General features: G+C 44.1%; 1 protein-coding gene across 3 annotated transcripts in view; it reads left to right on the top strand.

Annotated features, from left to right (window-relative positions):
* Nucleotides 1-24,858, top strand: part of LMTK2 (lemur tyrosine kinase 2) — a 78,688-nt gene that overhangs the window by 6,216 nt on the left and 47,614 nt on the right. For all 3 annotated transcript variants that reach the window (XM_049638908.1, XM_049638907.1, XM_049638906.1), the window contains exons 2-3: nt 15,840-15,964; nt 19,027-19,171. In XM_049638908.1, the coding sequence (XP_049494865.1) occupies nt 15,840-15,964; nt 19,027-19,171 (270 nt within the window). The remainder of the gene's footprint in view (nt 1-15,839; nt 15,965-19,026; nt 19,172-24,858) is intronic.

The raw sequence follows: 24,858 nt of genomic DNA, 5'->3' as shown, positions 1-24,858 counted from the left end.
GGGTGAAGTCGCATCATGCTGGTGTGCCATGTCGGCCACGTTAGGCGTCTTCATTGCTTCAGATTTCCTTGTAAAATTGGTGGGTTACCGTGGCATCAGCTAATGGTGAGTGGTATGGTTCCAAGAAGGAACTCACCGTGGTAGCTGCTTATGGCATGCCTAGAATTTACTGAATTTAAAAACCTTTGTTACTTAAAATAATTTGCTGTGTGATGGGTGAGGAAGAGATCCTTTACAGAGAAGTCTGACTTATTTAAGATGATCTGGATTAGCCCACTTTTATGTAATAAACCCGTTTTTAAATGTCAAGATAATTAAAGCTCTTGCACGTGAACAGTTTCTGGTTTTAATGTACTTAAAGGAACTGCAGGCAGTGGAGGTTGAGTTGATCCCAAACAAAATGTATACTCCCACAAAGCGTCCCTGAAGACAGCCCGTTAAGCTGTAGAACCACCACAGGGCTGAGACCTTCCCTTAGAAAATGTCATTTGGAGAGATGACTGTGACTGAGTTGCTTCCTCTCTGTCTTTTAAAATCATGTATTTTTGTAGTCTTTTTTTTTTTTTAAGCTTATTTATTTCAAGAGAGAGAGAAAACAAGGAAGAGAGAGAGAGAGAGAGAGAGAGAGAGAGAATATCCCAAGCAGGCTCTGCACAGTCAGCATGATTCGAGGCTTGAACACACAAACCGGGAGATCACGACCTGAGCTGAAGTCAGGTGCTTACCTGACTGAGCCATCCAGGCACCCTGTATTTTTGTAGCCTTCTAGCTGTGTTTTACTCTTCCTAAAAAAGTTTATTTTATTTCTTTAAAGTTTATTAAAGGAATCCGCACCTAACATGGGGCTCAAGCCCATGACCCTGAGACCCAGAGCTTCACACTCCCTCAACTGAGCCAGCCAAGGTGCCCCTTAAAAGGTTTATTCATTACTCAGGGACGAGGGAGGAAAGATTAGAGGAAAAGTTGTACAATCACTCCTGGTCTAAAACAGATTGCTACATCTAGGGTCTTTTTTAGATTAGATTCTCAACTTTTCTGTAAATCTTCATATGAAGACGCTGTAAGAGAAAGCTGAGGAAATATGGTAAAATCAGTGTGTCACAGCAAAATATTGGAGTGAAGTATTTTTAAATTGTTAGCAAGTGACTAATTTGGAACCATGCCTCGGCATTACAGTTATTTGCCACAAAGAACAGGCCTATCAGAAAAATAACCTCAGTATTTTTTTAAAAAGGTGTTTTTTCCCCCAATGGTTAGTATAAGGCAGAGATTCGAAATTTCATTTGACTTTATTGTGATTCAAATGGGCGAAATTAGAATTGTTAACACCAAATACGCCAGGTGCCCAAAACCACAACATGGGGAGTGCCTCACCTCTCAAGGTCTCACTGGGCTCATCCTCATCCAGACCAGTGCTCTGCAGTCCCCCCCGACTGCAAAAGAGTGACTTTGTACACTTCCACCCTCCTGGGGCTTGGGGCATGGTGTTGACACCTTTTGCTTTTGACAATTTGGCGGATTTTGCATTTTACTGTGTAGTATATGTTTGTGGAAAAGGCTTAAATTACCATCGATTTCAGGTACGCTGAAACCCTGTGCTGTGGTGTGGCTAGGGTAGCCCCTGGCCTGCAGCATCTGACCCCAGTTTGGGAAGCATCGGTCAGCAAAGGTCATGCGCCTGGCGGGGCATCGGCGGTCCCTGCCTGCCCCCACGCTCTGGCTTTCATGGCACTTTAAGAGCTAAGTTAGTCTGCTTTCGTTTGCAGGTTATTCTGTGCGAATTCCTCTCTCCCAGCTCACCATATATATTCTGTCTGCGGTAGTCTGGCTCTTCCTAGCACCTCTGTGTGCTGTCGTCTTTTTCTTTCAGTTCTTCTCACCTCTTTGCAGCCCCAGTGCCCTACCAAGACCTCGCCCAGACCCCAGAGCTTTCTTCCACCAGTGACCTCCCACTAGAAGTGTTTACTTGTGGGACATGATGTTCCATGGGGTGCGGGACGGAAACTTTGGAGCTTCAGCCTTTAGTTTTCGTTTCATCCTTTAAAAATGTTGGCATACGTGACTTTTAAAGGTACAGAATATATTGGCACACTAACACGTTTTATGGTTTGTGAATCAATGCACATGAAGTGGAAGGAATGTGAAGAAACTTCACCGACGGGCTCTGTGACCGGAAGAGGTTTGGGTTGCCTGTCCCAGTCTCCCGTTTGCATTTAGCAGCTGCCACCTGTTTCTTCAAGTCCCGTCTCTTTACCAGGACTGCAAGGACTGTGTCCTGCATCCTTGGTGTTTCCAGTATCTGCATGATCACAGGCCGTGGACGCTCAAAGGTTGCGTGTGAGGTTGGTGAAGACGGTGCTGGGGAACGAAGATTGCAGACCAGTACTCCAGAGAGTGTGGGAGCCAGAAGCAGAGGATGTCAGCCTAGAGCCTCTCACGCTCCCGCAAACTTTGCTTTTCATCCGGCCACAGCCCACAGCCCGTTGCCTGGAACAAGGCCATTTATAGTGGCCTTATTTTTAATAATAAACCTTATCTTTTAGAACAATTTTATTTTTTTAGTATATTTTAAGACGTTTTTTATTTATTTTTGAGAGAGCGCAAGTGGGGGAGGCACAGAGAGAGAGGGACAAAGGGTCCCAGGGGGCTCTGTGCTGACAGCAGCAAGCCTGATGTGGGGCTCGAACTCCCGAGCCACGGGATCACGATCTCAGCCGAAGTTGGATGCTCAACACACTGAGCCACCCAGGCGCCCCTAGAACAATTTTAGAGTTACAGAAAAGTTGCAAAGATAGTACAAAGAGTTCCCGCATAGGCAGGGTTTTCCCTCTTGGTAACGTCTTACATCAGTGTGGTACACTTGTCACAGCTAAGGAGCCACTACTAATAATTCATTAGTATCAACTGAAGTCCATACTTTGTTCGTGTTTCTGTAGTGTTTCCCTGATGTCCCTTTTCGGTGCGGGATACCACATTCCATTTAATGTCCTGTCTCCTCGGGCTTCGTTGGTATGTTCTCCTGTTTCAGTGATCTTGACAGTTCTTGAGGAGTTTGATGTTTTTCTCGTTGGTTAGACCGGGGTCAGCTGTTTTTGGGAGGAAGACCACAGAGATAAAGTGCCATTCTAATCACGTCCTGTCAAGGGTACATGCTTTCAACATGACCGGTCACTTCACCACCTGGCTGTGATCACCTGTTGTCAACTTTCTCCACTTTGAAGTTCCTTTTTCTTCCAGTCTCCACATGAGCAGGGGAGGGGCGGGGGCGGGGGGAGAGAGAATCCCAAATAGGCTCCGCGCTATCAGCATAGAGCCTGATGTGGGGCTCAGTCCCATGAACCTCGAGATCACAACCCGAGCCAAAATCAAGAGTTGGACGCTCAACCCGCCGAGCCAATCACTTATTTGATAGAAATCTGCTGGCTTGGGTGACTAGTGAGACTCAAGGAAGGAAGAACAATTTAAATTTTAAAAATTAATGTCAACACCTGAATTCTGAAGAGACTTCTGCTCCTGACCACAGCACATGAATATTGTTCTGAAGAAGCTTCCTGTGAAAAGTAGGTATGCGATAACCACAAAGGAATTTAAACACTGCAGGGCAGAACACAGTCACAGCTCTAAATGGCTTTTTTTTTTTTTTTTAATTTCAGTCCCTCTCTGGAAGTCAGTATAAATAATAACCTCTTTACGTTTTATAAATATCTCGTATAAATAACGAGTAAAAACTGCGAGCTGGAAGCCTGACAGTCAGATGCCAGTGTTGTGAGCCGAGAGCCTCGTGGTGTAAACATGCCAGCCCTGGACTGCCCAGGGTTCTTCCCGCCTGAGCTCAGATTAGCAAGGAAATGAAGCGAGAGCAGGCGTAACGCAGGGACATTCCTGATTCCCCAGGTGAGACGTGCGCACGGCAGTGTGAGAGCCCCGGATTCATGACCTATTCAGTAACTCACAGGGCCGTTTCTTTCCAGGATAATATCATGTCATTAACGTCTTGCTTTCAAAAAGTTTATTTTTCTGAGCTGGCTTATTTTAGAATAGCCTGGGATTTGTAGCCTATTTCATATCTTCCCACAAGTACTTTTTTTTAAGCCCGTTGATATATTTTTGTATATTTGCTGTGGATGTATTGGCATGTACAGAATAGTCTTATGATGAGCTAAAGAAAGTACACTGTTTAATCTCTGAAACTGCTACATTGTAATGATTGTATAATGGGTGCAGTTTGATTAAGAACATCCTAGGCTCACATACTAGTACAGATAATTCAGGACTTGTTTTTGGCAACACGTGTGTGCCTTGGATGGGAGAAGAGAATTTAGTTACAGACATCTACGACAGTGATTTTTTTTTTAAGTTTATTTATTTTGAGAGAGAGCAGGGTAGGGGCAGAGGGAGAGAGAGAATCCCAAGCAGGCTCCACGCTCAGCCTGGAGCCCAACATGGGGCTCGATCTCATGAACTGTGAGATAGTGACCTGAGCTGAAATCAAGAGCCGGATGCTTAACCGACTGAGCTGCCCAGGCGCCCCTGCCATAGTGAGTTTTGGGAGGGAAGCTGCTGGTATCCCATAGTGAAAACACTATTATTTAATTTTTTAAAGGCTCATGGTTTTTTTTTCCTTTCTGAGGCCCATGTTTAAAGTCCATCCCGAAAACGGCCTTTTCTCTTGCTTGCTCTAGTGCATGGGAGACTTGGGTTTGACATGATATCATTGCAACCTTTAATTATAGGAAGTAAATCTCTAAGGCATCTTGGACTTAGAAGGTAGAGGAGGATGAGTTGTGCAATCATTTTGCACATTTACAATTACTACTTTAACCAGTGAGCAATTGTAAAATTTTGTAGTTTCAGCTTTTTATTGCAAAACCAGTCTTGTGGTCTATTGGTTGCCTCTCAGATAAGCCACTAAGTTTGAAGTATTTTTCATGTTGCAGTTTCTTCCCCAAATCCCCGGTAAATTCAGCCTGTGTTCCTTTCACAAGGAAAAAAAAAATGCCTCTTCCTGGTTCCACCTGGCAGTGTGCCTGTGTAGGATGGTTCTGTGTCAGCAGCAACGGTTACTTTCCAAGGATGCAGCCTGCCCGTCACAGCGCAGAACCCCACTTGACTCTGACTTCAGACTATTATTAAAACGCAACACCAGGACACTGATTGCTGGTGAGACACTGAAAAACAACAAACTTAACCAAAATAGTCCCCCGGGACTGCTGCATCAGAAGCCTGCTGCCTGGGTATGGTCCCAAAACCTGTAATTGAACTTCATTTTCTTTAAGAAAAGTACAGTTAACTTTAATAAAAGATCTGATTTCCAGTATTATCCATACAGGCACTTGGTAGACTCATACAATTTTAGAATGATGAATCCTTGTACAGAGAGTTTTAAAGCTGACCGGCCACTTTACAGGTGAAGGCGCTGAGGCTCAGGGCCATTCTGTGTGGTGAGTTCAGTCCCAGCAGTCACTCAGTGGCAGACCTATCCTGATGAGGGACCCTACCCGCCAGACCACCCTGTTCACCAAGTGCTCTGCTTTGTACCCTTGGAACACTGCTTTGTGTGGTGTGCACGCAGAGACTATTTCCGATCGTTTCTCCTCTGGATATCCGTTTCTGTTCGCTGTCTGAAAATGCGGAGATGAAACTTAACCATAGTTGTCATATAGAAGATCCTTGAACTACTAAAGATAATTCCTTATTGAAAATTAGGAAACTGAAGTTCTGGCTTGTATATAATGAGGCTCAGTGTCCATATTCATATTTAACTTTTTAAAAAACAATTTGTAAGAATAACAATTTAGTTTCCACCTATGAAATGAAGTTGTACTGTTTAATTAAAGGTGATAAAAATATTTTTGGCTTAAAAAGATTTTTGTTTTAAAAAAATTTTTTAACGTTTATTTATTTTTGAGACAGAGAATGAATGGGGAGGGTCAGAGAGAGCGGGAGACACAGAATCCAAACCAGGCTCCAGGCTCTGAGCTGTCAGCACAGACCCCGATGTGGGGCTCGAACTCACGGACCACGAGATCATGACCTGAGCCGAAGTCGGACGCTTAACCGACTGAGCCACCCAGGTGCCCCTAAGTTTATTTAAATTCATTCTCCCTCTGTCCCTCTCCCCCACTTGTGGTCTCTAAATACATACATACATACATACATACAGAAGGAAAGAGAGAAAGTAAGAGAAAGAAAGACACATTGCCTAAGTAAGAATACAATTCAATCATATTAGCAAGAATTTCAGTGAGACCGTAGGAAGCTAGAAAGTTTCTGAGACCATAAACTCTATATCAAAGTCCTATAGGAAAACTTAAAGAAGAAGGTAGACTTGTTTTTCTAGCATATTTAGGGCCTGCCCTACCTGGGAAGTGAGGAACACACATTGAGGTTCTCTCCCGTCCGTGGATCCTATCGTGCAGAAATTGTATTGGCTGAGTGCCGTGAATCCAGTACTGCCATTGACTACCTGTGCATTTCTACAGATTTCAGAGGGAAGGCCTATGGAAAGACACAATGTTCTTTCCCCTGGATATTAGTGGTACACTGAAGTGACCACTTATGGGGGAAGAAGCCCTGGGAGGCTGGCCTTGAGTTTCTACTTGTGGAACCAGATGCTGCCTATTCCTGAGCTGCCTTCCTGGACTGCAGAAAGATCCTGATTCAGTGCTGTTACAGACATCTGAGCACTGTGGATTGCTCCACGACCGAACTGTGCCATCAACTTAGTTAAGATTGTAGTTCATAAAATATCATCCCTGCCATTTTTTCCCTGGGCATAGGAGCACTGTAGTCTGACAGAGTTCTGTAAACCTGACATTGCTTTGGCCGGGCAGTTACCATGTTAGATTAGCTCTTCTGTGGTAGTCTCCGTCCTAGTTAGTGTTTTTAAAATTGGAATGGAATTGGGGCGCCTGGGTGGCTCAGTCGGTTGGGCGACCGACTTCGGCTCAGGTCACGATCTCGCAGTCCATGAGTTCGAGCCCCGCGTCGGGCTCTTTGCTGACAGCTCAGAGCCTGAAGCCTGTTTCAGATTCTGTGTCTCCCTCTCTCTCTGACCTTCCCCCATTCATGCTCTGTCTCTCTCTGTCTCTAAAATGAATAAACGTTAAAAAAAAAATTAAAAAAAATTGGAATGGAATGAATCTTTGATAACCATCTGATGGAATAGGCAAAGAGAAACAGCAACGTCACATAAAATGATCGTGTTCACAGGTATTCAGTCAGCACTCAAATTATGTAACCTTTCTGCAAGTACGAGAGAACGGTTGGGTTGGCTGACCTTGAAAATCGTCTTCGAACAAAAAGAACACTTCACTGTCTGTGATTAGGACACAGCACGATATGTTTTTCTAGGCTGTTGATATTCTGGCTTCGGGGTCTTTGTGGAATCTCTGATTCATCAACTAGATCAATGCACTCTTTACTGTTGTGTGTGGTTGAGTGTATTTAGCGCTATGCTTTGTTTTCTCCTAATATTAGATTACATTAGGGAGGTTCTAGATTATTTAATGTTATTATAAAGAGATGTAGTGTTATACTAGGAGGCAAGGAAAACATTTAGTGACTCAAGATTCTGTGCAAGGAAACCTTTATGATAGATGGGTTTGTCATTTTGAGTTGTTAAGTAGAAATACGTGATCTGCGGTGATCGTCTGAATTTCTTCCCCCAAGTAGTATGATGATGGTTCATTTTCCTAAGTCTCCAGGATGTGAAGCTACTTGTCAGAATACTGGAAAAGGTCCAATTATTGGTCCTACCCTTACAGAAAAAAGGGGAAAAAAAAAAAAGCCAAAACTATGTGTTTAGAAGTGGACTTTGTGTCAGGACCAGTTTGGAAGATGGCTGGTCCTTAGCTTCCCTGAGTTGTACTGAGCTCCCTTTGTCTAGTCAGCCCAGTGGCAAGCGAGCGGTTTTACTTGTTAAGTAGCCGCTAAAATCTCTCATGTGAATTTCCAGAGGCCAGAGGGTAGAGAAAAGAGAAAACGACAGAGTGACACACACATGCGGTGCTTGCTTCCCCGGTCCTGGGACCCAGGGAGGAAGGCAGCATGTGCTGCCCAAGATGGTTCCCCTGCCAGTGGGGATGCTGTTCCTAAATTAGTAAACGTACAGCGTTATGGGCCACGTTGAGTCCTGGTTCAAACCCAGCCCACCTCCAGTCCCTTGGAAGGTGATGGTGTTTGGAGGTAAAGTCTTTAAACAAGTGAATAGGTTAAAACGAGGCCATTAGCTCCTTAGTTGCTAATCCAGGACAACTGGTGTCCTCATAAGAGGAGGAAATTCGAACACAGGCAGAGGTACCAAGGGTGCACAAACAGAAAGACCACGTGAAGGCACAGAGAAGACAGCTGTCATCTGCAGGCCAAGGAGAAGGGCCTCAAAAGAGACCAACCCTGCCACATCTTGATCTTGGACTTGCAGCCTCCAGAGCCGTGAGACCGTGGATTTCTGTTTAAACCGCCGGGTGTGCAGTGGCTTGTAATGGTGGCCTGGGCACATTAATACACAGTGTTGAGACTAAAGCAAATTTTTTTTAAATTTTTTAAAAATGTTTTTATTTTTGAAGGAGAGAGAGAGAGAGAGAGCGAGCGAGAGCGAGCATGAGCGGGGGAGGGGCAGAGAGAGAGGGAGACACAGAATCCAAAGCAGGCTCCAGGCTCCGAGCTGTCAGCACAGAGCCCAACACGGGGCTCGAACTCAGGGACTGTGAGATCGTGACCTGAGCCAAAGTCCGATGCTCAACCGACTGAGCCACCCAGGCGCCCCCAAAGCAAATTTAGTGTCCTATCTTAGAAGGCATCTGTCAGGATTCCTTTTTTTTTTTTTTTTTTTTCCTTTTCCTCCTTCTCTCACCAGTTTGGGAGTGGAGCCCTGCTCATGTGCTGGTCTCCCCCCACCCCCACCCCCCGCCCAGGCCAGCACCTCCTGGTGGGGGCTCCTGTGGAGGGAGGAGAGGGCACCTTTCAAGTCCTGTCTTGCTGGCAGAGTGACTCTGCCCGGACAGCTTCCAGCAAAATGAAGTGTGTGGAGGGCACAGGTGTGAATAAATACTCGTTATCACAGGAGAACATAAGTAGGGGGAGATCCACTTTTTGAGAAAACTTACTCCTTAAAGAAAATAGTGATGCTCCTAAACATGAGTTGCAAAACGGGTAAATAAAGCATGTGGGAGTTGTCTGTGACCTGGGCAGTAAGTGGTAAACTATTAATAGTGGGAAGGGTCAGAACCACCCCGACACGGTGCTGGTGTCGGTTGGACTGTGACTAGTAATGGGAGGAAAATCTTTGCCAGATAAGAGCATAAAATTGTCGAAGGAATGCTGCTTTTATAATCTTCCTTGTTTGACCCTGAAAGCATGTTTCTTCTGGTAACCAGTAGACGAATTGTGGATTTCTCTCTCCGTCTTCCCTCCTTTTCTCCGGCCCCTCAGTTGCCATCTTTCTGACTCCACCCCCTCCCCCTTCTGACTGAGTGCCAGGCTCTCTGTCCTGGGCCCTGGAGTCATTGCCGGAGTGTCCAGTCCTGGTCACTGACCCCGTTGAGCTTGCAGTCTCGCGGGGAGGACGTTTGGGCATTTAAAATACACGGTGTGATAAACCCTGCGGTGGACCGAACAGCGTGCTGGGGGCTCCAGAGGCGGGCACTCTAACCTGTGGGGCCTTGGGGCGGTTTCCAAGTTGAGAGCTGAGTGGTGACGATGAACCAGTGGAGGGAGGCCGTCCGTGCTGTCAGTGCGGGAGCTTCCCGGTCCGGGAGAATGTGAATTTGCAGACTCCAAAGGGGCAGAGGGCCTGCCTGGAAGGACTGTGAGAGGCTCGTGGCAGATGAAACGAGATGCAGGGAGGGAGTTCGAGGTGATGAGAGCCCGGTGTGGAGGGCAGGTGGTCGCCGACCATGAGTGATATTGGGGCCTGTTAAGGAGTTTGGACGGCAGGCTAAAGAAAACTGGGAAAACCCAGTACAAAATTCAAGAATGTAAAGGGATGTAAGGGCGCCTCCTCATCCCCCAGCCACCCGGTTTCCTTCCCTGTTGGTGACCACTGTTCCCCAGGGGTAGCATTGTGTACACGCTGTTCTGAGCTGTTGGTTTTTGTTTTTTTCTTGTTTTCATTCAAACGTGCATCATAGAATTGGTTTTGAATTGTATTCCCCCCTCCCCACCCCGACTCAAATTCATATGTTGACATCCTAACCCCCGTTACCTCAGTGTGACCCTGTTTGGGGATCGGGCTTTTACAGAGGTAATCGAGTTAAAATTAGGTTATTAGGCCCTAATCCCACACGACCGCGTCTTTATAAAGAAGGGAAATTTGGACACGGGGACGGATCCAGAGGGAAGACCATGGGAGGAGATGCAGGGGGAAGACGGCCGTCTCCCAGAAGGCAGGAGAGTGGCCGGAGCGCATCCTTCCACACAGCCCACAGGAGGGACCAGACCTGCTGGCACCTTGATGTTGCACTTGTAGCCTCCAGGATTGGTTAAGTCCCCTAGTTTTGATACTTTGTTACAGCAGCTCTAGCAAGCTGATACACAGGAGTACAGATTGCAAGCTGTTGTATCTAGTTCGCCCCTCTGCTTAAACTTCATATTTTAGTGGATGTGAAGAAATTGCTTAACAAATGGAAGACTTCAGACATACAGATCTGTGCAAGACTAGACAGACATTGCCATACTGACTTCCCCAGGGCTTTCACTCAGGCTCCTGGCTGTCTTTTCCATGCTAGCCCCATTGCTTTCAGTCCCCTCGTACTGTTCCTGTTTGGAAGCAAGCTCCGGACATCTTTAACTAGGTCACTATCTGTAAAAGGTAAGGACTCCTTTTAAAAACATAATCACATTATTATTATCACTCCTAGGAGAAATGAGTCATACTTCCTTAATATGGTCAATTACCAGTGTTCACATTTCCAGTTGTCTCAAGTGTCATGATTTTTTTGAGTGTGAATCATGATTCAGATGACACCCATACAGTGCAGTTGGTTGCTACGTCTTTTCAAATCTCTTTCGGTCTCTTCGCCGTCTCCCTCAACACAGTTCTTCCTCTTTAGCGTTTCTTGTACCCTTGCTTCGCTGATTAAATTCTGGTGGTGGTATTGTGTGTATGTTCCATGATTCTCTTTATTTCCTATAAATTGGTATTTAGGTCTAGAGGGTTGGTCGGATATAAGCTGGTATTTTCCCATCAGAAGGCACATAATATCTGGTTGTTGTCTCTCTTTGCATTTAGCTATTGGTCTAAAATGTCACATTCATGAAATATTCTTTTTTTTTTTTTCTTTAACAACTATTTAAAAATGTAAACACCATTCTTACATAGCTTCAGAATGGGGAGTGGTGGTGGCCAAAGGAACCAGTCCTGGGATTAGAGGGTTTGAATTTACCTCTGGATAAGCAAACTAGTAAATAACGAGGAAATTTCTCTGTAAAAGTGTGTCAGCTAGTGCCTGAAGAAGGAATAACAAAATTAAAATATCAGCATTTTCAGTCCCTAATGGATTTGCACATATCATCACTTGTTTTTATCTGTGGACCTTAAACATTTTTTTATTTAATCCAAAAATGGATTCACAAGTAACTCTTCCGTTAATTACATGTGTGTTCAAGTTCTGATCGAGGTTCTGGGCAGGGATTTATAATAGTTGAATTAATAATCAGGTAGTCCTCCTGACTTACCTCGGAGTCATTGCCGAGAAATTGCATTCTCCAAATTACCTGTCTATAAAACAGATAATGTGTACCCACTTCTTAGAGTTTCTCAGGTTTTCTGCTTTATTAAATCAAGTACCAGATATCTATTAAAATGGTCTAAAAACTGTACAAGGATAACTCACAGAACGTGCTTTAGAGATGCCAATTATTTTTTTAATCAGTGTCTTGGGGAAGCATACTACTCCAAACCTCTAATTATCCTTGTTCTCGGTTCGTGATTGGGAAAGCAGCCTAAAAGTGGGGAGATGCTCCTGTGGTTATCGATTTGCTGTAGTAGGATATCGGTTTGCTTTATGCATTTCTGAACGCTGCAGGCCCAGACTGTTGAAGGAAAGCCATCTTTCTTCGTAGTTTCCTACTACAGCAGTTGCAATCAGGAACCTTCCGGGGCTCAGTTTGTAGTTTGAACCACTGGGGCTCGGGGATTTTAGTTGTAGTTCCCCACAACCAGAATTTACTTCCTCTCCGTGGTTTGTGCAAACCCACCTGACCTTCCAGCCTGTCACAGGTTGGTTTGATTTCTTCATTTTATGGAAGTGTTTCCTTCGTTGGTATGTAGAGGTGTTTTGTTTTGTTTTGTTTTTTGTTTTTCTTTTCTTTCTTTTTTTTTTTTAGCACAATTCTTTGGACTAATTAAAAATTCAGTAAATAAAGTACTTTTTATTTTTAAATTTTTTTTTCAACGTTTTTTATTTATTTTTTGGGACAGAGAGAGACAGAGCATGAACGGGGGAGGGGCAGAGAGAGAGGGAGACACAGAATCGGAAACAGGCTCCAGGCTCCGAGCCATCAGCCCAGAGCCTGACGCGGGGCTCGAACTCACGGACCGCGAGATCGTGACCTGGCTGAAGTCGGACGCTTAACCGACTGCGCCACCCAGGCGCCCCAATAAAGTACTTTTTAAAAGTGGTACAGCTGCAAACATTTCCTCTTGAGCATTAGTTTGTAGAGGCCTTTCCGTGGCTCTGGTGGACACTGTGGTTGAATAAACCTCATGTAAATGGAAGAAATCTGAGTGCTGGGGAGCAGACACCCCTGCAGTGTCTTAGCAGAAATAAGTACGTTATCGTTATCGAGGTAGGGCAAAACTCATACCTATTTATTTTTAGCAGGAGTCTGGCTTTTCATGCCTACCTGGTGACTCACAGAAGACAGTTTTGTGAATCAGATAATTGAGCTGGCCTTCAGGCAGTTCTGATCAAATTGTACAATAAATAGATAGTATGTGATCATAAAAAATTGTGGGTGAAAAAAGAGGAAAAAACTAATATCCACTTGGGGAGTTTGGAGGAGAGTCCCAGAAGTATGAACTTTTAATCAGCAACGATGGACTTTGGTTCACAGTACTTAGGTTAGGCTGTTTTCAAGAATTAAAAGTCAGCCTCCTTGAGGCAAAACAATGTGGTAGCCAGGGAAGCAAGGGGGACTTATTCTCACCACCCCTGAACCCAGAGTCTGGCCCTGCCGCTTTCCCACTTAGTGTTTTGGCCTTGTCATTGTCCTCATGTATGATGTGGAACAGATCGAATTCCCTCAGAGATGTTGTGACGATTGAGTGGAATTGTGTTATATTTCATCAAATCTCAGATAACGTTGGATTATGACACACCCTTATTTTTATGCCATTAAGAAACAAATGCCAGTGTAAACCAGCTTGCTTTCCTGTGCAAGATGCCCCATGTTAAGATGTGGTTGGACAAAAACTGCATGTTAAAAAAAATCAATAAGATGCAGTGTATATGAAAGTGCTTTGCTGTATAAGCCTCAGGAGTCATATTTAATCGTTATTATATGAGTCAGGGGAGTGCAACAAGGTTGTAAGAATGAATACCAGTGGGAAGCCGAGGCCCGGTGGGATGAGAGAGCAGGTAGCTGCCAGGAGAGAGAGAGAGAGGAAGTCCCCTCCTTCCAGGTCGCGGTTCACAGAGAGCTGGCTCTCGGGGTCCACCCCGCACTTAGCTGTCCACACGCGCACAGGTGTCTGGTTAGGGAGTTCTTGCCCTCTGTGACACTGGACTTCGAGAGGAATCTCCGAGTTACTTTCTGTGTCTGAAGTGTGGATTTTCCTCTTTTAGATTTTTATTGGTTTAGAACTTGCAGATCCTTAGCAACCTTTGGTTAACTGTTATTTTTAAGTGCAGACTTGAGCAAGGCTTCAGCCAGCCTGAGCCCCACGTGGAACAATGTGGGTTTCAGCCTTGTCCCTTCACAGAGGGACCTCTTGTTATTGGCAAGGCATTGGGTTCTGTGTGCAGTTGATTTCAGACTCCTCTGCTCTTCGCCGAGGTCATTTTTATATTCAAGAACGTGTTTTGCTCACATAGGAGTTTGGGTTAGTTTTTGTTTTCTTCAGGTGCTCTAGGTTCACTTCAGGAAAATGGTGACATTGTTCCTTAACTTGTGTCCCTGCTTTCCCCTCGGTGCACTGGGACATTGAACTTATGTGTCGTATGTCAGTTATATCTCCAAAAAGTAGGCGGAGCGGGGGTAGTTTATTTCTTATTCAAACACCACTGGGCAAAAGAAGAGCTTCAGAATAGCTCTGGTTGAATAGGATGTTTTCCAGATAATTCTTGGCTGAAAGTAAAGTTGCATTTTGTTTTGTTTTGAAAAACACTCCTTTAAACATGTAAAAGTCATTCTACGCTGGAATCCCCCCCCCCCCCCCCATGCAAAAAACAGGCCCCAGGCTGTAGTTTGCAGACCTCTGCTCTAGTAGAAAGCTCTTATTATGACCAAGGCTCCTTGGAGAAGTGGCTGATTCTAAAGCTGGAGAGTAGGGAAAATAGAAGAAAAGCCTGGAGCTTTCCATGAGGAGGTGTTGGAGAAAAGATGGGGCATGTCCAAAAGACCCAGTAGTCAACTTGAAAAAGCTGCCAGGGGCCAAAGCTGCAATGTTTCAAGCTATAAAATAATGTTAATGATGGATTATAACCCAAAGAATAGAAAATAAATATCTGTGAGTCCGAACTAAATAAAGGACCAGACAAATAATTAAGGGAGAAGAGACAGATCTTCCTTATGGAAGAATCCCACGTAGTAAATGTAGAAGGAATGAGGGCCATAGACGATCACCCATTAGAACATTGTGGTGGTGATTGCTGCAGGTTAAGACGCAATGGCAAATGTGAAAATGAGTGTGTAAAACTTCAGGGAGACACAGGATATTTGCACAGCCTCAAAGTGTCTCCCAAATATTAATTACCTTGGTAGTGGTGACATATGTCTGTAGATTCTATAGTGTTCCTCCCTTCAAGGAGCGCAGCTTAAATCCTCTTCTCTGTGAGTGTGCCGTGGACTTTGTGACCCACTTTTAAGGAATATGTAAAGGGGGAAAGTGGTAACTTCTCAGTGGTGACACCTGGCAGAAGCCACCTGGGCCAAGTGGCTTGATGAGGGTTCATGTCACTGGGAGGAAGTTGTGCCAGTGCTGTGTGCTCGTGACGTGATGTGACAAGAAGGGCGGTTTGCCCTGTGATATTCTAGATTCTTCCCACGTATCCGTGACCTCAGTCTAGTCAGTCCGGCAGAAGGGATCAGGCCACCCAGACTGAGGAACATTGTACAAAATGCTGACCGACGCTCTTCCCTGGTGTCCAGGCTGTGACACCCGGGGGAAGACTGAGGAACCACGGAGGGGGTGAGATGAGTAAGCACAACCCTGGGAGCCTGGGCTGGAGCCTGGAAAAAAAGAGGAAACGGCAGAAGCTGTGAAACGCTCCGTGAAACCCGGATGAAGCTGAAAGTTCAGTTAGTAGTATGGCCCCAGGTTACCGGCTTCGCTTTGGTGACTGCTGTGGGGCACAAGGTGTTGATGTCCGTGGAAGCTGGGTGAAGGGTGTGTGGTGGGGCTCAGAGGGTCTCTGCAGCTCTTCCGTAAATCTAAGGTTATTTCCATATTCAGTTGTTTTTTTTTTTGTTTTTTAAAACCCTGACTCCTTATCCTGGATTGATCATCTGCCTTATCTTGAGCATCTAGGCATTATTTTATTAACTCTTGGTCCCATTTATATTGGGTGGAAGATACGTAAAGTTGATTTGCAAAGTAAAGTTGCAAAGTAAAGTTTGCAAAGTACAGTTGATCTTGGAATGTCCGTCTTGTTAATATTAGTTATTTCTCTTTCCAGGGGAGGCACCTGCTGCAGAAGTTTCCTCCTCTTTTGTGATCCTGTCTGTGTGCAGTTTAATGATATTAATAGTGTTAGTTGCAAACTGTGTATCCTGCTGTAAGGACCCGGAAATAGACTTCAAGGTGAGCACAGATGGTGGGGACATTTAAAAATCATCCTCTGATGCGTTGATCATTGGAGTCCCTTGGGCGCAGGGGCTGGCCAATTTTTTCTGTAAGGGCTGTGAAGTAAATATATCCTGCCATTGTAAATAGTAAATACTGTGGACCATACGGCCTCTGTCAAGGCTCCTCAGCTCTCAGCTCTGCCATTGTAGCGCTACATTGATACAGATATGAAAGGTGAAACCAAATGGTTGTGGCTGTGTGCCAGTAAAACTTTATTTACAAAAGTAAGTGGTTTGGATTTGGTCCAGCAGCTGTAGTTTGCTGACCCTGCTTTAGAGCATCATTGACAATAACCACTTGCCTGTTTAATTTTCGCTAGGTGAGGAATAAAGTATGATTGAATTCACTAGCTATAAAGCCTATAAGGAAGAGCAGGCTGGTTTTTTTTTCCCCCTGAGCTTTAGCATGCTGGTGAGTTTGTGGTGGTTAAAATTATTGAGGCCAAAGGACGCCCCAGTGTGTTTTGTGTATGAGAAACCGCATCTTTCATTTTACCTGAACCCTCGAGTTCTTTGAGGGGAAGAAAGAAGAATCCTACCTATTAGAAATTCTGGTGGGGGGTGTGTGTGTGTGGCGGGGGGGGGGGAGACACTATAGAAGGGCTGGTGTAGTAGCTGCAGATGGGTAGAATCTGCCAGAAACCAGCTGGGATATCCTGCTCTGGAACTTACCACGTGCCTGCTGGTGTACATTAGGGCCTGGGGAATACTTGATAAAGAGGAAGACTTGAGAAACAAAAGGAATGCATGAGAGAAAATGATCTTTCTGTGGAGCCCTGCTGGTTGTCCTGGAGCTGTCCCCAGGGGCCCTGAGGGCCACTGGTTCAAATTGGGGGGGGGGCGGGGCTGTCTTCTAGCTAAAACCTTCCTGCTAGTGGACACATCAGCCTTATTTCTAGAGCCTCACCCCTGTTTCTGTGTTTTCTTTACCTTGAGTCTGGTGGCAGCCCCGAGAGAGGAGGAGACGTGTTATCCTTTTGGCTTGATGCTAACATTACACACCAGGAAGGCTGCAGGAAAAGACTAGCACGGGCCATTTTTCTTAGAAGATTCTACCCCAAACGTGTGGGCTTAAGTAATCCACAGCTTTAGCCCCCAGGTCCTGGAATCACTATAGACACCTCCGTGGGAACTTGCCGACTACCACATGGTTGGGGGCGGGGGTGCACAGTGGTGGGCAGAGAACCTGTCCCTTGACCATCATTCTTGCCGAGGGACTGTGTACAGACGCCTTGTCTTTTGGGGACAAAGATAAAGTCTGATCAGTGTTGCTGAAACTAAAATCCAGTTACTCTCACGTGTCACAATGCCTCATTCTTGCCTTAGATTTTTCTGACCCAACTGGGTCTCACTGTTGACCCAGGGAGTTCATTATGATGTAGATTCTGCAAAGCAGTGTTTTTATCCGCTTCCCCAGGTGGTTCTGGTACAGGCGGCCCTGGGACCACAGTGTGTACAGGATCCTCTCCAGCTGTGTAAGCCGACTGAAGACAAGTGTCCACGCCTTTAGATTTAGAACTGCAGCGTTAGAGACCTTCGACCCTTGGAAGTCACGCTACAGGCCAGGAGGCTACTGCCTGATAAAGGAAGCGACTTCCTGAGTGCATCTGGGCAGCTGCTGGCATAACTAGAAAAGCGACCCAGTCTTCTCACCAGCCCCATTTTTATTATTATGCTGTTTTACCTCTCTGCGTCTCTAGAATCATCGGCTACCTAATGGTCCATCATGCTGCTGCCAGACTTTTGAGTGGCATTGTTTTTAGGTAGATGCGATGGATAAAAAGTCTTTTTTAACGAGAGAAGCTTTAGGAATGTCCAGAGGGGAAATTGAGCAAAGCTCTTCCATTGAGAGGTGCCTCAGAGATTGAAGTTTCAGCACCTCGCTGGTCCTACGCCCTCCCGTTAAAAACAGCGGTAATGTCCTAATGCATTTGACAGCATAGGTGACATATGTGAGAATAGTGTCCTCCCACACGCGTGTGAGGTCATACATGTCCCATCAGACAGATCGACCCTTGTAACTTCCCGGGGCTTAGTGGGGGTAGCAAGGGGAGGTGGCAGAAAAGGAAAAGGAAAAGAAGGATATTCTCTAGAGGAAAGGACAACGGTCTTGTTCACAGATTATTCTCAGCTTCTGTTACGGTGCTTGGTGGGGTGATATTCATTAATTATCTGAGTGAGTGAATGACCTTGATTGTCATCTGTATGAATGTGGAATTAACATGGACACCAGGGTGGACTGAGCTCACTGGAATGATAAGAGCAAGAGTCAGGACAGCTCTCTGCTGACTGAGTCACTGAAAAGATTTTCACACCTGTATGGGCGCAGCCTCGGTTTTAAAGTTGCCATCTTCAGAAAACCAGACGTTCTTAGTGTGCTGAAGGTACTTATGTGCTACACAGTGTCATACTGACCGTCGTTCACGTCCTGATGGTTTTTCTACACAGCTTAGTAATTTTCCCATCGTTACTCTTTGCAGAGAAACAGGACTTCCTCAAAAATACCGTTTTTGGGTCTTTGTCCCTATTTTGATTGAAATCATAGCAGAATACAGTTCTAATGCAATTAGAAATAAGCATGTAGTTTTATAATAAAATGAATCTGTTTTGATTCCGTGTGCAAAGGGATCTGTGAAAATGAATAATAAAGAAAAAAGAATAGCCTAAGCTCTGGTAGCTTAAAAGCAAAATTTCAAACCAGAAGAGTGTTTCCACTTGAAGTTCCGTGGTCATTTTAGACAATTTTGCATTTAACTTCAAGCTTTCAGTTGGAAAAGTTTAATACAAAGTATGTATAACTTATTAAACCTTATTTATTCTGCCGTTTGGTGTTGGAGAGCACAATTACATACGCTTTTTACTCAAGTAGGTGCAAATTGGGGGAAAAAACCCAAGGCGGCATGTTTCAAACGAGTGAGTGAGTCAATGTTCTCATGTCCGATGTCAGCATATGTATTCTTAATATTTGTTCTCACGTTGGTTTATATAAGATATAACACTGATCGTCTCTTATTTTAGGAGTTTGAAGATAACTTTGATGATGAGATAGATTTCACACCACCAGCAGAAGACACTCCGTCTGTCCAGTCCCCAGCAGAAGTTTTCACACTTTCAGTACCAAATATCTCACTACCAGCTCCGTCGCGGCTCCAGCCTTCCGTAGGTAAGGCCTTGCATCTGGCGTCATGTTTTCAAAATACTTGGGTCGCCTGTCTCGTCTGCTTGCTTATTTCTTTTTCTGCTCTCTGGGGAAGCTGAATTGTATGTAGTGGCCGGGCCCACTGCATGCCTGCGCAAGCTGAGTCCTTTCCTTTTGGGCCCTAGATCTGGTGTAAGAATAAACTGGTCGCCTCCGATCATTGAAGTGGAACTCTCACGCGGAGCTCCTGGCCTTCCCTTGGGTAGAGAGGCTTCTCTGCTAGTTCTTGACGCAGCTTGCCTTGCTGAGTAGAATGCTGCCGTCTTTCCGGGGATGTCCTGTGTTTGGGGAGGAGGGGTTTATTTGGATATGTTAATTGGATTGATTTTTCATCCTAAGATAGAGGTTTGGTTAGCGATCGATTGACTTCTTGTTGTAGAACAGAAATACTAGCAATTCAAGAGTCGGGGATTTCTTTTTTTTTTTTTTTTTTTAACATATATTTATTTTTGAGACAGAGAGAGACAGAGCATGAACGGGGGAGGGTCAGAGAGAGGGAGACACAGAATCTGAAACAGGCTCCAGGCTCTGAGCTGTCGGCACAGAGCCCGACGCGGGGCTCGAACCCACGGACCGTGAGATCATAACCTGAGCCGAAGTCGGCCGCTTAACCGACTGAGCCACCCAGGCGCCCTAAGAGTCGGGGATTTCTGAGACCACTTGGGAGAGGCTCTTCTCTCTGTGAGGGGCCATTCCTGCCCCTCGTGGTGCTGCGCCCAGTGGTGTGGGCGTGGGGCCGTGCGCACCCCGCAGTGGATTGTGCTGCTGGAGGCATGCGTGACTGAAGGGGAAAGTCAGGTGAAACATGACACAGCCGGTGCATTTCATATGAAACATTTGTAAAGTTGGTAAATTTTAGTATTGGTGGTTTTTGCAACACTGAAAAGGTAACACGTAGTATCTACCTTTAATTTTTGTAAATAATAATACCCTTGCTTTGACCAAAATAGTGAAATTTAAAAGTAAAATAGTAAAATTTAAAAGGATTGGGATATCCTGGGGATAACCTAAGTAACCTAAGTGCACGTATCCGTAAATGGAAAGATTTTCTCCTATCTTTGCTTACTCGATAATAGGCTTTCCTTTACACGTAAGGGAAGCCCTGAGAGAATTCTCTAGGGCCTTTACCATCCTGGAGTCTTAACACCCATGAATCGATTTCAAGTAATAGAATCTTAGATCAGTGTACATAGAAAGGGGATTCTTCGGACACTTGGAACCAGGCGATGGGGAAGGGTAGGGTGAGGCTGACCGTGGAGACAACTGGCGCTGGGAACTTGGACGCCATCGTGCCTCTCATCCATCTTTCACTTCTCTCCTCTGTGTGTGTCGGCTTAGATCCCGCACACCGGCTTCTTTCGCCAGCTCGGAGCGTGGCTGCTGCCACTGCCGGGTTCGTGTCCTTGTAGCTTTACTACCAGAAGAAAGGAGCTTCCCTCTCCTCGGAAAACCGTCCGGAGAGGCATCCCGGTTGGCTTCCCCCAAGTCTGATGATGTTGACCCCTCACTGTGGGCAAGAAGGCGCGGCAGAGAAGAGCCTCACGCCTTCTGTCCGAGGCATAGTGGGGATGGACCAGAGCCCTGTAGTGAACACAGCGGAAGTGGTAGTGACCTGTACAGCCATCCTCATTATGTTCATACACCTTTCTATGTTTCTGAAGCCCTCTATTCTAAATTCCTTCTTTTTCTTTTTTTTCAAGTTTATTTATTTTGAGAGAGTGGGAGAGACTGTGCAAATGGGGGAGGGGCAGAGAGAGACGGAGACCTAGAATCCCAAGCAGGCTCCACACTGTCAGCAGGAGCCTGATGTGGGGCTCGAACTCATGAACCGCGAGATCATGACCTGAGCCGAAATTAAGAGTTGAATGTTTTAATTGACTGAGTCACCCAGGCGCCCCTAAATTCCTTCTTAATAGGAAGAAATTACTTTTGATTTCTCTGCATAGAGACTATTCTGCATAGAATAGTCACAGAATATTTTTATGATCTTGGGATATAAGAGGCCTAGCCAAGCTTGGCACCAAATGCAGAAACCATAAAGGAAAATATTGACAAATTTGATTCATAAAATGGAATATTCTGTATGGTAGAAGACACCATAAACAAATTTGACAAAGTAGCCAGAATATTTGTAAGCTACAAAAAAATGTCTAAAAAAACCCTGTTATATATTAATATATATTAAGATTACAAACAAATGTATAAGACGACGACTAACAGTTCAATAGGCAAAAATAAGTCAAGGATGTAAAAGAAGAAGTTCATGAAAAGAAATTTAAGTGGCCAATAAAAAAGGAACTTCACTATTAATTAAAGAAATACAAACTTAAAGTAGGATGATAACACATTGGGGCGCCTGGGTGGTGGTGGCTCAGTTGGTTAAGCGTCCGACTCTGGCTCAGGTCATGATCTCTCATTTCGTGGGTTCCAGCCCCGCGTCAGGCTCTGTGCCGACAGCTTGGAGCCTGGAGCCTGCTTCGGATTCTGTGTCTCCCTCTCTCTCTGCCCCTCCCCTGCTCCTGTTCGTGTGTTCTTGCTCTCTCTCTCTCTCTCTCTCTCTCGCTCTCTCTCAAAATAAATAAACATTAAAAAAAAAAGATAACAGTTCAACGAAGAGAAGAAAGGACACTGGGTGGTGACAGGGGAGGGATATGTGTGGGAAACAGGCACTTGGACACTCACTGTTAGCTGGACTGTAAATTGATAGAGACATTCTTTCCTTAGGGTGGTCTGACAGTACGTATCCAAGTGTAGAATGTGTTTACACTTGATCCCGCAGTTCCGCTCTTAGTAGCTTTTTGAGGTCAGTAGGCAAGTAAGTATCTGCAAAGGAGTTTATCGCAGCATTGTTTGGCAGTGTAAGAGTGGAAACGTTAAATGTTGGTATGGAACTCAGTAAATGATGGTAAGTCCATACGATGGAGTATTGTGTAGTCCTATAAAAGGATGAAAGGTACTGGTGATGCATCAAGTGAAAAAAGTACACCGCATATTCAAAAGCAAGTCTATTAGAAACTCTACCCTTTTTCCTTTTAAAATTTATTTTATTTTTTGAATAGATAATACAGTGATACATTTTGTTCAAAAACCAAAATCTAAAAAGGTATATATAGTGAAAAGCCTCTAATCTTTGAACCTGACCTCAGCTTCTACCCCCAGCTTCTGTACATAACCATTCTTCTTGGTTTCTTATACCTCTTTCCGGACTTTCTTGATGTAAATATTCCCATTTACCTGCTGCCCCCCCCCCCCCCCTTTTTTTTTACTCATAGGTGACATCATAAAATATGCTTCTTGCTTTTTTTCCCACTTAGATAAACCTTAGAGATATTTCCATTTGCATAAAAAGAGCTTATTTATTCCTGCTTACAGGTTTATACTATTGAGGGGTGCCTGGGAGGCTCAGTCCGTTAAGTGCCTGACTTCAGTTCAGGTCATTGATCTCACGGTTTGTGAGTTCGAGCCCCACAACAGGTTCTTTGCTGTCAGCACAGAGCCCCCTTCGGATTCTCTCTCCTCCTCTCTCTCTGCCCTTCCCCTGCTCGTTCTCTGTCTCTCAAAATAAATAAACTTAAAAAAAAGTCTGTACTATTGAAATTGTATGGACCAAACACAGTTTATTTAACCAGTCTCCTAGTGATGGATATTTCGGTTGTTTCTAATCTTATGCCATTAAAAACAAAGGTTTCACCTATGTTGGTCTGCACACTGATGTTGGGCTAGTGTATTTGTAGAATAAATTTTCAAAAGTGGCCGAAGAGTGCATGTGTTTGTAATTTTGAGGGCTGTTGCCAGCTCCCCCTCCACAAGGAGTTGTGCTCATTTATGTTCCTGCTTGTGGGTTTCACTTGGTCTATGCTGTTGCTGAAGCTCAGGTGGTATCAGTTCAAGTTAGATTGTTGTAAATTTAGGGTGAGAACTGTAATCTCCATGGTAACCACTAAGAAAATAGCTAGTAAATATGGAAACAGAAAATGAAAAAATCAAAATGTATACCAAAAATTAAATATACACAGAAAAGAATTTTTTGATGTTTCCTGATTTTAATATAGCCAAATTTAACAGCCTTTTAAGCTGGAAATTTTGCAGTCTCTTTCTTTTTTTAACTTCTAAATTTTTTTTTTTTTTTTTTTTTGAGTTAGAGCTTTTTATGTCTTAAGAAATCTTTTTCCATGCTGTGGTCAAAACGATACTTAACTACTTTTTTTTCTACAATGTTTTAAGGTTTTGCTTTGACAGTTAATTTAAATCCATAGCCCATCCTGAATTGATTTTTGGGTATGGTGTTAGGGAATCCATGAGGTGGTTTGTTTGTTTGTTTGTTTGTTTGTTTTTACAGATTACTGTGTTTTTCTCAGCTTCATTCACTGAGTGGCTCTCCCGTTCCTCCCTGCTTTTTAGTTCCATATGTGTATGGGTCTATTGTGGACTTTCTGTTCTATTTCACTAATCTGTCAACTCCTTGTTCTAGTACCACACTGTTGTAATTATAATAGCTTCGTAATAAATGATGTGATTTGCACATTTCGCTCCCTGTAGGTTTTTCACTCTTTCAATAGTGTCCTTTGATAGACAGAAGGTTTCAATTTTGATGAAGTCCAGTTGATCTTTTTTTTTCTTTTGTTGCTTGTGCTTTTAGTGTCATCCTTAAGAAATCTTTGTCAAACTCACGATCATGAAGATTTACACCAGTGTTATCGTCTATGACTTCTATAGTTTTAGCTTTGAAATTTGCATTAATATTTGCATATGGTGTGAGGTGAGTGAGGGTCCAGGTTCATTCTTTTGCAGGCGGACAGCTAGCTGCCCCAGCAGTAAGTTTGGAAGAGACTTTTCTTCCCCCATTGAATTGTCTTGGGACCTTGTTGAAAGTCAGTTTATCACATTTGTGTGGGTTTATCTGGGGACTCTTGATTAATCCCATCGGTCTGTGGTCTAGTCTAGCCTTAAGCCGGTACCATACTGTTTTGATTATTGTAGCTTTGTGGTAAGTTTTGGAATTGAGAAGTTTGTGAGTCTTCCAACTTTATTTTTGTTTTTCGGGATTGTTTTGGCTATTCAGAGTCCCTTGCAATTCCATATGAATTTTAGGATCAGTTTTTCCATTTCTGCAAAACAGACCATTGGGATTTGTATGTGCATGTGTGTACCATTTCGATTCCCTTCTCATTCCCTTTTGTTTATATTTTGTAGATATTGGGGATTACAGTTATCTTAAATGTATAATAATTGTATTTCATCTGATACCAACTTAACTTTGATACCATTTAAAAACTTTGCAACGCAGTCCCGTCATTTTATGTTATCACAAATTACATCTGCATACATTGTGTGTCCACTAACATAGATTTATAATTTTTTATGTGTTCATCTTTTAAATCATGTAGGAAATACAAAGAGGCTATGTACACGAAAAATACAACAATGCTGGCTTTTATATTTACCAGTGATGTTTATTTGTTCTTATGTCTTCCAGTTACACTTTAGCATCTTTCTGTTTTCGCCTGAAGGACTCCCTTTAACCTTCTTGTTAGGTATAGTGGCAGCAGTCTCCCTAAACTTGTGTTTATCTGGAGATGTCTCAATTTCTCCTTCATTTTGAAAGACCACTTTTCCAGGTGTAGAACTCTTGGTTAATGGTTTTTCTCCTT

The sequence above is a fragment of the Panthera uncia genome, chromosome E3 (genome assembly GCF_023721935.1).
Source record: "Panthera uncia isolate 11264 chromosome E3, Puncia_PCG_1.0, whole genome shotgun sequence".
NCBI lineage: Eukaryota > Metazoa > Chordata > Mammalia > Carnivora > Felidae > Panthera > Panthera uncia.
The sequence above is the reverse complement of the archived record's forward strand: the minus strand, read 5'-3'. Positions and strand labels throughout refer to the sequence as shown.